Raw genomic sequence first — 14973 nt, 5'->3', positions numbered from 1 at the left:
AAGTCATCGCCTTTCTCTAACATATTTATTTTGAGCCTGGCAGCTTCAGTGGTGTTGTAATTGGGTTTCGATGCTCTAACGGTGAACAGGATATCTTTGTTTTTTTTCCATGTCAGCTGCTGGAGGGTGCTCAGAGATTCATTTGTACAAGGCAGGATCACTTTGCTGCCTGCCGGCTTTGAGATGGTGTTTCCATCTAACAGGGCAATGGAAATTTCATGTTATGTTAAGATTCACTATATGTGCTCCCTGCCAGCTCTTACAGGAAAAAAGGAAAGCATGCTAAAATGAGGCCATATATTTGTAAATGTGTTTTACCTGTTGGTGAGAAAATGCAGATTATGCAGCATAGCAGAGACAATATTCTGTTCATGACTGAATCTCTAGAAGAGTCTCCCATTCCAACTTCGGTATCACTAAAACAAAATATATTTGAGCTTTATTTTAAACATGTTTATGGGAGTTGATGATGCATACAGTTCATGTAATCCACAAAGTACTTGGGAAATGATGCACCCTGAGAGATTGTATTTGCACTGCATAAAGTGGAATGTGTTTGTTGAAGTCACTGAATTCAAAAATTGTTCTTTTAAGGTTAATATAAAATCGAGTACAGTTGCTTGAAAATGGATGGGACTGTTACTTATTTTAACTATTAGGTATAATTTAAAATTCTGTTTTTTTTTTTTCAGTTCAGATTCTGTTTTCTCATTCTTCAGCCTGCTGAGACACTCACTGGTAGAATGGACTTTTGTTTACTGGAAGGTGTATTACCAGAAGGTACTTACCAATGAGTAACACTCATTCATATGTACAAAAGTGCCTTGTTCATCTCTCTAACCATTAATTTCCAAATTAGGTCAACCAATCTACTTTGCTGCTCACAGTCTTAGTGGCTTAGCTTTTTGTTTTCTCAAGCGCCAAGATTCTTAAAATGTCATAAGTGCATCAGTCCAGCCTTTCTGGGGCAACAGCAAGGACAAATCTGAGAAAATACTTTGAAAAACCAAACAACAAAAACCTCACCACTACAATAAAACAACATGTAGTTGACACACATGTGGCTGAAGTGCAAGATGTGAAATTCTTACATTCTTGTGCAGCTTTACTGAAGGTACAACATGAAGAAAAGTTACAAACAACAAAAACGTTAGGTAGGAAAAATGCTTACCAGTCCAGTGCCTCTACATATATATACCATTGTGTAGCTGATATAGCTTTGAATGAAGTGTTTGATGTAACATCTCAGCCTGCCCAGGCAATCGCATTAAAAGAAATGGTCTCTGTACAGGAAATGGTTGTCGTGGTGACTGTTGTGGGTGGGTTTTCACAATTGGCTGTGCACCATTGACTTTCTTTAGGCTGAGGTGCAGACAGAGCTTTTCCTTTGGTGTTTATTTATGGCATTTTATCGCAGTAATTGAACATACTGTCATGGAAACTGCACACCCCATACTGCTGAAACTCACTTTTAGTGATGTGCATTTGATAGTGTAGCATTCTACCTGTAAGACCAAATAGTAAGAGAGCTGTGGGCCTAAGACCAAAACACACACTTGACGGTCATGTTCCATGGTACCGTAGGTTTTATTTCAGTACAGTGTGAGGAACAGTTTCTTTACATTTAGCACGGTGCCTGTATATTATCTTCTTAGCAACGGTAGTTCAGCTGAGGTAGTTCAGATGGCAGGAGGGATGGCGGCAGGTTTGTGCTTTGGTGAGTTAGTCTAGGTACAATCAATCAGTAGCTATAGATATGCTATTAACCATAGAAGCATAGAAAAATCACCCAAGTTTCAGACTCAGTACTCTTTATATTTCATTCTTTTTATCTTTGCATTTATTTCTGCTATTGTGACTTGTGTTCAAAATATTGTATAAAATTAAGTTAATAAAACATTTTGGTAATTTAAATGTGATTTTTTTGTTGTTGTTGTTCAGTTGCTGTTCAAGTGTGATCATCTATGTGCAATTGGTTTATCCATCATTAATTAATTTTATTGGTCATTCAGTAGCAGATCTAGTGGCTTCATGCATTATGAGCACCACAGTCTGTGGACGGCAATAAAAACTATCCTTTGGTGGCCTTGGTTGTAGCATTGAGGCTGCTCTCAGCAGCTTATTGTGACCTTGTGATGCTAATAATGGCAACACAAGGACTCCTTCCATGATGTGTAGCCCAGATACAGTCATGTGTGCATGATCTCCTTGTTCTTCATCTGTCTTTCTGAACAGACAGACGGATAAATAATAGCTGTTCAGATACTTTTAATAAGGATGCCTATTTTTAATGTCATGCCCACAAATTACGGAAAGTACACTCATTTCCATAGGTCAGCCACATATAGATGATGGCTTTGTGCTTTATTTATTACTATGATCTCACTGTTTCCTGCTCTGAAAAACCTCAACCAAAATAGCCTCTGAAATCTCGTGAGAAGCATTCCTGAGAATGAGAAAAAAAGATGAACCCAGGATTTCAAATGCGTTTAACAACACTGCCCCTTGGTGGTGGAAATTGCACACATCTGTACAAACGTTCCTCCTTTTCTTCAATATGATATGGTTTTACAATTGCAACCCTGACTGTAAGGTCTGTAATAAAATGTATATGATTTGCTATGGTTTGTTCCAGCTCAAATCTACATCTTATTCTGGAACCAAAGTGGATTTTGTTCAATCAGCTGGCTGACAGGACTCCTGTGTTCACATGATCAGTTATATAATTTAAAAAGAATGACTTTTGATGTTGATTTTTTTTTTTAAATTGTATTTTACAGGACTCTCTCAGTCCTTTTTGAACTGTGTAAAGGGATCTTAATGACTTGGTACCGTATAAAACAGAAATGTATTCAACAAAAGCCAACCATTAGTAGAAAGAGCAGTATACCAGTGTGGATGTGTGTGTGTTTTTTTTTTTTTTTTTTTTTTTTTTTTAAATGCAGAACAGTTTTTTGCCAGTAGAGGGCAGTGGTTAATCATCGCCACATTAAAACTTTTATGGTAAGAAGTTTGGTGAACTCCTACAGTGGTCAGCATGGGATATCCCACAGAGGAAGGTCCTAACTATTCTGAGAGGGGTGCACACTAGTCCCATATTTCAAGGAGGACAGATTTAGGCACTCCGTCTTGGCCTGGCCATGTTCCCTCTATACTACACGTAGCCTTTGCACAGTATTTGCTGCTGATCTACGGCGCTGTTTAAAACTTAAATGGATGTAAACCTGTCCTTTGTCAACTGCTCTGTCAAGGTTATTTATTGTGATGCTGAATGAATGCTGAAAAAATTATTTTCCCTCTGAACTATAAAACCTAGTCATGCAGTTCTGCCTCCACTCATTTGTGTGTGTGTGTGTGTGTGTGTGTGCATGCAGAGAAACACAGACACAACACTTCTTGACCACGTGTGACCTTTTATTGCGTTGGTTCACATTCCAAAAGAAGATACTGCCACACATCTATGAGCAAAGAAGACTACAAGTTAGTAAAAAGGATTTTTTTTCTTTCCAAAGATTAATCAAATCTTCTTACAAACATATAGGCAATGCAACAGTCTTAAAATACAAAATTCATACAGTACCAGTCACATCGATTTACCATACATGAGGACAAGAATGATGCTGGGATTGAAATATAGTCACATGATTTCATGTGTTGAACAATTGAGTGATTGGTTGAAGGCGTTCTTTGGTTTGGGTGTCACAGCAGTGGGTGGTGGGAGGCGAAGGGGTGGCTGGGGGTCACAAAGTGGTCAAAGCTGCCTTCTGCGTCAAAGTTTCTCCAGAGCCATTTGATCATACCCCCAAGACCAACACTCTCTGTTTGTGTGTGTGTGTGTGTGTGTGTGTGTGTGTGTGTGTGTATGCATGTGCCCGTATGTATGACTGCAAGTCTGCATCATGTAAGTGTGTGTTCATGTCCACAAATATGAAGAACTAAATTTATGCAATAATGTCTTAATATGTCTACATGAATATGTAAATTCTGTAAGCACTCTTAAAGAATTTAAGAATGCATTAATTATTATTATTATTATAATTATTAGTTTATTAATATCTCTGCATTTCTTCTGCAATGCATTTCTTTTAGACTTGCATATTTGTGTGTGTGTGTGTGTGTGTGTGTGTGTGTGTGTGTGTGTGTGAGTGTTTGTGTGTTTCTGGGGGTGGGGGGTGGGGAGAGGAGGGGGGCATGTGGAAATGGAAATCAAATTCCAGATAGATTAAAAAAAAAAAAAAAAAAAAAGCAAATAAAACATGAAGTTCACATCGTTTCCCAGAGCAATAAAAGCATATTACTTGTTACAATCTTATAACATTTGAGAATTTACATACGGATAAGGCACAGGAATTCAGACAACGTCAGCTATTTAAGTTAACAAAGTCAGAGAGTGTGAGAGAAAGAATTGGGATAAACCTAAGGCATAATTTAAGGCTTACTCACTTTTTGTACATCAAGGCATTATCAAGTTCTTTTTTTTTCAATTTGGGTGGAAATGGGTGGAGGGTTACTCCAACACAACTTGGCAATCGGATATATTCATAATAAATCTGTGACAAATATATAAAGGCATTACAGTTTCTAATGTCCATCGATTTTATTAAAGTACTTACAAATGTCTAAAAATGAACTGCAATTTCTTTACTGCAAAAGTTGTATAATACTTAAGCACGGGCATTGTCTGGTCTGTGGAATTGGTTTTATATTGCTATTAAATGGATTGAATAGTTTGTAATCACAGTTATTAAAGCTAGTGTGATTTCTCTAGACATGGTAAAATGACTAAAAACAACTGTTCTGCGCATTATGTACATTATTAGACATGAGTAGGGCGTTATGTACAACGGGGTTTGCCCTTAGTTGTTTGTTCCTATGTGAATTTGTAAACATGTCCCAAGTATCTCACATTTTTGCAGGATTAGGACCACTATGGCCAAATAAAATCAAGTGGAAAAATTTTTTCACAGCTATGTCAAGGATGCTTGTTTTCATTGATGAGAGCGGTTTCTTTTATTGTCTCGGCTTCAACAATACTTTGTGCTGATGGTGCATGATCTTTATCGCCCGGACGCCTGTTTGTACAGCACGAAAAGAGAGGATTTGGCCTGAGGTCGCTACTATGGTTCATTCTCTGATAGGGCAAAATGAGCCCTGCTCTCTTCAAAGGACAAATGATATCACAGTACACAGTTCTGCTTATAGGCTACAAAACACAAGCAATCTAAAATAAAGAGATGCAGAATCACATTGAAAAAGACATTCAACATGTGGTCTTTTTTGTTTTTCCTCACTACTCAGCTTTGGCTGTACTACCTTGTATATAAACATGAAAAGGAGAGAAATGCTCTGAAATTGATGCACATCTCCCTTCACTTGAAAGAATCCTGTGTAAATAGATGCATAGATGAGGTGATATGAGGGTTAAAGGCCTTGCACAGAGTTGGATCCTCTGGATGTGCAAAAGGTATACTCTTCTCAACCTGAAAATGGACCTTTCCTTCATGTCAAAGAGCTATAAACCTGTACATGTACCGGCACTTAATTGTATGATTTGTCTGTGCGAGAGCCCTCTCACCCGCGCCATTTGCAGCCACATGCTGTATTTGCAGTATGTCGCTGTCTGAATGGGAATGAAAGTCAGTGCCTAACTACAGCGAGATTACTGATTTGCAGACACACAAGTATATTATAACTCTCTTCCCCCTACCTACTCAAACCCCATGTAAAAATTTGTAATCTTCCATTGTATATGGTTAAAACTCTTTCAATAGAAAAAGATGTTTCTAAAAATGGAACATGGATTTTCATCAAGTAAAAACATTTCCCCCTGCATATGTGTCCTTTTCACATTTTTTAATATAAGAACACGCTTAATAAAAAAAATCTATTTCTCCCCTCTTTAACTGCTACTTTTTATCATATTCACTTTTCTCACAGACACGCATAGATCTCTTTGGGTGTTTTGTAAAATTGTCACCTATGTCTTCCTGGTAAAAGAAACTATTTCAATCAAGCCATGTTGGTTTTGTGTTTTTTTTTTTTTTTCCCCTTTGGTTTTTGACCTGCCTATTCAAGAGTGTGTGTTGTCTTGAGTTAGGTGTGTGTGTGTGCTCTCTTATGTTTGACATTTGGTGTGTGTAGGTGTACATGTGCTCTCTCACAGGTTCATACGGTGAGATCGTCTGACCTGGCCCTGCTGCTGGCTTTGCTCAATCGGCTCAACGGTCTGGTGTCTTCTATCGTATCCGTGGCCTCGATCCCTGCCTCCGCCGGAGTCCCCCCCTCCCCGTTCACTACCTCTTCTACCTCCACATCCTCATCCACAGCCTCCTCCACCACCACCCTCTCTGGTTCCGGCTCTACTGGCGGCACCACCTCTTCCTCCACCTCCTCCTCCGGGTCCTCGTGTAGTGTCACCCCCCCTGTCTCAGTGGTCTGGGCGTAGGAGGGCAGAGTCTCATCATACACCTTAGAGATGTCCTCCATGGGCAGCACCTCCTCCGCCTTCTCCTCCAGCCCCTGGAAGGGTGGGGCCAGTCCACCAGCCTCCATGCCCACCTCGGCCAGCGGGTAGAGGTGAGTCACTGGGGGAGCTTTCTCCTCCTCCAGCAGCCTGTAACCTTTAGCTCTCTGGAAGGAGGGCACGGCCAGGGGGGGCAGGCTCTTCCCTTGGGGCGCCAGGGGGGCCGAGCCCTCAGCTTGGGTTGGGGCCGGGGCTGGCTTTCGAAAGACAAAGCGAATCTTCTTCAGGCCCAGGTGACTGATCTCCACAAAGTTGAGGAAGAGCGAGACACAGGCCACAGCTAACATGAAGATGATGAACACGGTCTTCTCTGTGGGGCGGGACACAAAGCAGTCCACCGTGTTTGGGCAAGGCCAGCGGCTGCACTTGTACAGCGGCAAGATGCGGAAGCCGTACAGGAAGTACTGGCCCACAACGAAGCCCACCTCAAACAACGTCTTGAAGATGATGTGGCAGATGTAGGTCCTCAGCAGGGTGCCCTCCAGCCGGAACTTCTTGCTCCCCTTGGTGCTGGTCTCCTTGGTGGTGCGGACGCTTCCCTGGTCGGGTGCGAGAGGAAGACGCTCCTCACTCAGTTCCTGCTGGCGGCTAAGCTCTGCCTCCTCGCGCTCCTTGCGTTTCTCCTCCATGTGGACATGGTGCACGGCGTGGCCCACATACACCAGCGACGGCGTGGACACAAAGATGATCTGCAGCACCCACAGGCGGATGTGGGAGATAGGAAAGGCCTCGTCGTAGCACACATTCTCACATCCAGGCTGCTGTGTGTTGCAGACATAGTCAGACTGCTCATCGCCCCACACAAACTCTGCCGCCGTGCCCAGGATGAGGATACGGAAGATGAAGAGCACCGTGAGCCACACCCGGCCGATCACCGTAGAGTGCTCGTTCACTTCCTCTAAAATATTACCCAGAAAGCTCCAGTCACCCATGATCGGTCCGTAGCACTGCAGAATGAAGGGTGGGGTAGGGAGGGACACAGAGGGAGGAGAGCGATAGGGAGGGTGGGGTAGACAGGACAGACAGGGGAGGGGAACAGAGAGTGCCAAAAGTAAGAAATGTGGAAGAGGAAAACTGAAACTCCTCTAAATTCAATGTTAAGCCACACTTTCAGTGTAACACACTCATTTCTGTTTGAAAACCTATAGAATTTGAAATGTCCAAATATGGCCAGTTGAAATTCCCAGCCGTTCAAGTCCATTCTGTCTCCATAACCAGAAGAAAAATAAATATAATCAACAGAATCAACCAAATATTTGCAAAAGTCCTTTTTAGCAAGGCCCCGATGTCACTGTACTGTAGGCAATTTGTTTTCAGTGTACACGTCGCAAACCGTGTTGAATTTTAACAGAGGCACATACCAAAAAAGCTCTTGCTCTACTCCTTTAAAGCATGTGTTCACTAGCCACCAAACACTCGACTATAATTCCCAAATAAAAAGTAGTAATGAGACATCAGTAAGTTATTTACAAAGTCCCCTCATCTGTAAGGTATGATATAGGTTAAATGTTATCAAATGGGCAACTTGCCACAGCTGCGGCTCCGGCGAAGTTGAGTCCTGTCCCGTTCTCTTGGCACCCGGCAGGGAAAAGTGAACTTTTTTCTGCCCTCTTTCCCACCTAAAGCCCTGTCCTTGTCGCCCCACTGAGCAGATGTGAATGAATCGGCTCTGATGGTTGGTTTTTAGTTTGCTGCAATATTTAAGCTTGGAGCCAGACGGCCTTTATTTGCCGGGCGACGTGTGGTGACGCAGGAGACAATAGGATCAACAGAGCCAGAGCAGGGATGTATGGGAGCAGGCCTGAGGCTCCCACACCAACATGGACCCCGTACAGCCAGGGCACTGAGTCCACACCAATGCAGTCCAGCTCTCTTCATGCAACTTCCACACGCACACACACACACATATGTAGAAACCCACATACAGTAAGAAAAACAAGCAGAGCAGCTGATCTGCCTCCAGCTACTGCCCTGCCAATCTTTCGAGCAGAGAGACAGACCAGTGACAGGGATGAAGGGGGGTTTGTAGCCTGGTCAGCTCACACTGGACATTGTTGTTTTATGTGTGAATGCAAAGTGTAGGCAGTGACAGGCTCATTTTAACGAGGAATGATGATTGAAACAAGATGAAATCCCACAATGTAGAACCTTTAATTATTTCTGGAGGAGGTAACATGTATTGCATGCTGCTTGGTGGCCCATGCATTCTCACTTTAACCCTTTTTTTTCTCTAGTTATTGTATTTGTGATGTTGCCCCAGCTTTCAAAATACAGTTATTTAATTTGGGGCGATAAACTCTAAAATGATATTTTATGCACCTTAATTCTTTGTTTTCATTATTGTTGAATTTTTTTCACCATATTTCATGAAGTGATTACTCACGTGACCACAATGAATTGCCATGTAGCTGACTGAGCCAACCACTGTGTGTGTGTGTAAGTGTGTATATCATCATATCTGTGTCACCATAGCTGGAATGTGAAGAATGTCAACTATTGAGTGAAAGGACACACAGAAATGACTTTCCAGGCACATGGTAGAAAAACCCTCTGGCATAAACCTTTTGATCTCCGAGTTATTTCACAGTTGTTTCAACAAAGGGAAAGGTGCCACAGCGCCTGAGCAGACAAGCTTGTTTTCACAGTGAAAATATGTTGAAAATGTCATTATGAAATACAGGTGTGCATCATACACAAACACAATGAGTAATTTCATAGGTCACGATACAAGTGCAAACAAAAAATTGCAAAAAAAAATCTTGTACAACAACAAAACAAGCTGACTTTTTCTTGGACTCTGCCCATGCTGCTCAAATGGATTTGGAAACTCGGCAGTCAGACAGAGAGAGTACATAACCACAACACCAGCCTTCTGGAAGTCATGGGCTGCAACATTAATTACGTTTGCCTCTCAAAAACTTTAAGCAGTGTTATCACACAATGTCCACAATATTTATGGCTGCTTTTTATCACGTCACTTTAAATTATGTTTCTCTGTTTTATGTTGTTTTAAAAACAGTGTTACTTACTGTTCAACTGGATCAAATGCAACATGTGACTGAATAGTATTTTTCATGTACAATTCTATAAAAGTTAATTGCATACATGTTTCTCTTGAAGAAAACAGTAATAACACTGTTAATAATCGCTATCTTGATGAGACAACTTGATCAAATGCAAGACGTCAAATACACACCACACGCACTGTGCAGGATACGGCGCTTGCTGTGCTGTACACGTGAGCAAAATGAGAAGCACAGGAACACTCTTTGCCCAGTGAAGTAACTACCTACTGAGGAGAGAGATCCCACAGGGAAAAGTCTTTCCCCACACCTAAAAAGGTATAATGACACACCATCACGCTTGCTGTGTATGTTCTAATCATCTAAACTAGCAATAGCAAGCATCTGGGCACCTGGTCTTCTTCAACATGATTGCAAACAAATAGCTGCTGCATCATATTTCAGAATCAGTTGTGAGGTGTCTGGGACGCTGATCGCTTACTGTTTGTGCCTCATTTGTCAAACTCAGAAAAACTGGAACTTGGAGCTGTAAGTGAGTACTTGAATCACATTTGATTTAAAATGATCCCATAAAGATTAATTGATGATTTATTATTCTTGGCCTTTAAATAACTAAATTTGGCTGTATTAAACTATAACAAATGGGTTTTTTTACATTTTCAACTTTTAATTTAATTCCTTAATTTCTCTATGATTTTGCTAAACGCTGAGCCAGTCTCTCTGATAGGAGATAGTAAAGGGGGGAAATGAGACACAAGATATCGGGATCATACACGCTTTGTAGGTTGTCTGAGGAGTAAAACACATAATCTCACCATTACGAAAAAGTTAGACCTGGTGTAGATCTGACAGGGCAATTTCTCTGAGCCAACACTTAAGACTTCCAATATAAACCATGCATGGACTTGGGAAAGGTTTATTTGAAGAACGGTTTTTTGTTTGTCTACTATCTAAACTGTTGAAAACTTGCGCTCCAGGGTAAACTATTGATGCAGCGATTTAAAGGAAGGAACAAAACAATTACATGGCAGCAAGTAGGCAATGTTTTAAGCAACAGACAGTTTATTTACACTTAAACAATCCATTTCCCTTTGTACAGTGTAATTGCCAGCTTCCAGGATTTTTTCCATGTTCTCAAGACCCAGCAGAGATTTGTTTTCTGGTTGAAGGCATAATCTATTTAACGTGAACATTAAGGGAGCTATTTTATCCCTTCGAAATATGTACATTATGCAAAGTAGCTCATAGCAGCTTCAATCAGGTGGTCAGCTCTTTTTTTTTTTTTTTTTTTTACATGTGTGGAACAAACGGTTTAACAGCTATGGCTTTTTGAAGGCTAATGCCAAAGGTGATCATTTTGGGTTGAAGCTGCTGATAGCTGATATATTGTGCTCATACTTAACCATTTTCATGCCAAAAACTTAAATTATTTAGTTTTTCCACCTGGAATACTATACTTGACAGGGTAGAAAGGTATCTGAATCTGCATTTAGATCACCATAAACCGTTTAAACCATTTAAACCATTAAATGCATACAGCTTCTAAAAACAAGCTGACCCTGGGAAAATACTGAGATGGATTAGTGTCTTTACTGGAAGAATTACTTTATTGGAAATATTACTGAAAATAAGGAAGGGATAAATATAATGTGCAAAGGGAAAAAAAAGGATGAACATCCATCACGCTGCAGGTGGATGACATAATTGGCTGATAGCATATATTTAATAAAAGGCCAATATCAGCCCGATATTTCTGCAAACTGACACATCGGTCGAACCTTTGTTGAAATGAATGCATGAATCGATAAAAGTCATCCCTCCTTTCATGGATGTATCTCCACTCTGCCCATCTCTCTATGGCCAGCCCTTTCCCTCCCTCAACCAATAGCACTCGCTGTCCTAGGTGACATCACTGGGCTGATGAACTAGAAAGCCCACCTCCTGATCTCTGCTCTCTGATCTGTTGGATAGTGGCAGATTTGGCCTCCAACTTGGGCACCACTGATCCAGCAGGTTTTGACAAATACATAATAATCTTAGAGGAAAAGAAAAAAAAAATCAGAGTTTGGCACTATCTCGCCATAAAACATGTCCCCCGTTCATTTGCTATTGTTTCTCTCTTGATGATATGGCATCCAGGAACATCAGTTTATAAGATAGATGTTTAGGTTAGCTACAACTGGTCTCCATATATCCAGGACCAAAAATATCTCCTCATGTGCATATTCTAAAAAAAAAAAAAAAAAAAAAAAAAAAATCCCCAACAAAAAGACAGAATACTCCCTCTCCTCTGGGCCCGGGAGGACACATGGGCCCAGCGTGTTGGGTCGGAGGATGGAGGCCATGTTCAGAGGGTTCTGTGGAGGCATCAGGGTGTATCCACTGAGCTGGGGACTGGGGGACTCCCTTTAAAGAGCTGTGTGTTGGTATAGTGGACGCTTGCATGCTAAGCCCTACGGTGGGCCCGTGAATGGCACCGGGATTTCACACAAAGACATGATGTCATGATGGAGGGTGCGGACTCTATTGAGCACGTGCAATGAGGCGTGAGGCCAGATTAGAACCCCGAAGCAGAGCACCAACGGGCCGTTAATCAGAATGCTAACACGCTAACAAACATATCGTACGGCGATCTGCCTACGGCGCGATGGTGCCACGCGCTTCCTGCTCGCATAGCCTTTCTAACACAGGAAGAGGGAAGGTGAGAGAGGAGCTGAAATCTTACCTTTGTAATGACCTTACCAGTGTAATATATGAAAGCCCAAACAGGACATTAGACCTTTACGGCAATTAAAACTCTGCTTTATATGATTCTAATACATGTTGTAAGATGTGTTTTTTTTTTTCTAATTTGGCCTTTTGCTTACCCCTTTTGCATTAATGAACATCTCCCACCACTCCCTGAGGAAAAATACTCAGTTGGTCTGGCAGCTCTACGGTCAGCAGAAATGCTGAGAAATGCAATAGTCCTCATGCATTACAAATTTTAAGCTCGATTTGAATAATCCAATGAAACTGATTGGAGGCATCATTTACAACATCTACAAACATTAATGCCTTTCCACTAATCTAAATTAGTTAAATCAAGCGCTTTATTTGCACAAAAGGAAAGCTAATATTACTTTGGCCTGAGCGCCAGATGAAAAGAACGAGGATCCCACTGGGTGTTAAAGTCAGAGCGATTCCTCGCACGTCACTAAAGTCACATTGGCTCTCATCCTCTGAACCAAAAGCAGCGGCCCTGAGAGGCAGAAGAACCTACACAACATTAACCAGCTACAGGATGAATGCCGCGATGAAAAATATCCAGAGCTGTGCAACATTTAAGGGGATTTCTCACAACGACATTGATCAAATGCCTGCTACTAGAAGTCACTTTGCAAAATAAAGGTTCATATTTAAAGGTTTCTATCTCAAGTCCATTCCACGTAGAACTAAAACAACGAGAGTGCATATTTGAACAGGCCACTGCTACATCATATAATTGCATTTCTATTCTATTTCTAATATAGAATAAAGGCATGTCTTCTAATACTAGATGAAGGGAATAATAAATTGAGATAATAAATTGCCTTGCAGTAATATGTTGGAAGCTTGAAAACATAAGGTTCTGACCTCTATATCCACATATTTATCATCTTTCTGATTCTTGATGTGATTTTTGTGTGATGCAGCTTAAAAAGTTGAGCTAAAACTTTTAAAATGATAGAAAGTGTGGCACCGTTTTGTGCACAACCACATGACACATCTTTGAAGCTCGGTGTCTCAAACTGCTCTCCACCCTTGTACCTCCAAGCTCGCAGTATACGTCTCTCTATTTTGCTCTCACACACACACACACACTTTTCAAACCACATGATCATAACCTGAATTGTCTCTCTCACACACAGTTAATCATGCACAGAGGGGGCATTCAGAGTGAGTTTAAAGAGATGGTATCAGCGATGCCCTCCATAGATAGAACATGACCTGAGGGCAGTGCTGAGTCCCATAGCATAGCACAACACTAAGACCCCAATAGTATAAGGATTAAACACATATAGAAATAACACTTGTTTGTTTGGTGTGCAAATTAGTGTCCATACATAAGTGCCTGTATGCATGTATGACTCTTATTATTTGAGTTTTAGTGACCTATTGTATCACCAAGCCACAGAAATAAAGGTTTTCTCCTCTTCGTTTTTCTTTCATGAGTCATCTGTTTTAGAGCCATTTTGGTTTTGAATGGGCGCAGGTAGACGTCAAGCTCGCCGGCAGCTTTCCTTTGTGCATGACCATGATTTTGCACAAGAGCCTCTCTCACGTCGGAGTGTGAACATTCCTCTTAGGCAATTCCTCATTTCCTCTGAGAACCAAGAGCTTATTTCTTTCCAGCGATTGTGAGGAAGATTAAAGCCATTCACAAAGGCGTCCAAAATTCACTGAGCAAACAACGGCGGTTCGTACATTGTGACCGCTGGCTTCAACATCAGCCAAGGGAAACTGGTGAGAAAAGTGATAAAAGTTTCAGTCCAGAGGCTCGATCTCGTACGCTTAAATTATTCTTTAAACAAACCCAAATCTGTGCCAGTGTACCACCATTTGTGCAAACACGCAAATGAATGGACGCATGAAAGCACGTACACACACACACACACACACCTTATGACAGACCCTACAGTATATATCACATCTGGTCACTGGCCATACCATTGTGTTGTGGAGGGCTGAGCTCTTGTCGCCCAGCTGGACTTGGGTTTTGCCATTGTATTTGGGAGGTCAGCTTTGTTGAATTTGGACCAGCCAACTGTCCCGACTGTGCTCAGATGATAGCCTCTTGCGACAAGGTCATTTACGAGCTCGGGAGGGCATGAGCAGGGCCGCTGGACAGGCTTCACCACAGGAGCACACGAGATTTTGACAGCCAAAACAGTAACGTGAGTCAGTGAGAGGGAACAGGTAGCAAGTAAAAATTAAAGTTTGTTCCTCCATAAATATTTTTGTCGGCTATTGTAAGACAGTTTGGGAGAGAGTTATGTAAAATTAGATTGTTTGATAGATTAGGAAGGACTGCGATGTGTTTAAATGGTGAGAGGATTGGACTGTTTAGCCTGACTACCTGCATTTGTGCTTAAGGTTTCCCCTTCCGTGTCCTGTTACAACGCCAGCACACACCACCTCTGTGTGTCTGTGATGGGATGGAGCTGCTCGAACGGCCTCTATTGTTTTGTGTGTGTGTGTGTGTGTGTTTGTGTGTGTGTGTGTGTGTGTGTGTGTGTGAGTGGGTGGGTGGATGGGTGTGTAAGCCTACGTTTCACATCTCAAATGTTCTAATGTGCCTCCAGGGAAATCTGGTGAACATATATCATTTTGATATGGTAGGAACAGCACCCACCGACACACACACACACACACACACACACACACACACACACACACACACATTGG

At 41.6% G+C, this 14973-nt stretch overlaps 1 protein-coding gene and 1 long non-coding RNA gene across 5 annotated transcripts; both read right to left on the bottom strand.

Moving 5' to 3' along the window:
* Window positions 1-119: 119 nt before the first annotated feature.
* Window positions 120-1249, bottom strand: LOC115380094 (uncharacterized). Its single transcript, XR_003930294.1, has 3 exons — window positions 1172-1249; window positions 319-416; window positions 120-196 (listed from the first exon to the last, which is right to left on the bottom strand). It is a non-coding gene; the product is annotated as an uncharacterized LOC115380094 (long non-coding RNA).
* A 4916-nt stretch (window positions 1250-6165) lies between these two features.
* Window positions 6166-7455, bottom strand: LOC115379750 (gap junction alpha-8 protein). 4 transcript variants are annotated; one of them, XM_030080610.1, is made up of 2 exons: window positions 6373-7455; window positions 6166-6282 (listed from the first exon to the last, which is right to left on the bottom strand). In XM_030080610.1, the coding sequence occupies exons 1-2, from the start codon at window positions 7453-7455 to the stop codon at window positions 6166-6168; spliced, it is 1200 nt and encodes a 399-aa protein (XP_029936470.1). The 4 variants fall into 4 exon arrangements, with proteins under 4 accessions (XP_029936470.1, XP_029936472.1, XP_029936471.1 ...); XM_030080612.1 differs by having other exon boundaries at window positions 6166-6264; window positions 6376-7455; XM_030080611.1 differs by having other exon boundaries at window positions 6388-7455.
* Between the last annotated feature and the right edge of the window lie 7518 nt (window positions 7456-14973).

The sequence above is a fragment of the Myripristis murdjan genome, chromosome 21 (assembly GCF_902150065.1).
Source record: "Myripristis murdjan chromosome 21, fMyrMur1.1, whole genome shotgun sequence".
Lineage (NCBI taxonomy): Eukaryota > Metazoa > Chordata > Actinopteri > Holocentriformes > Holocentridae > Myripristis > Myripristis murdjan.
Note: the sequence above shows the minus strand (reverse complement) of the source record. Positions and strands in the feature narration are given on the sequence as shown.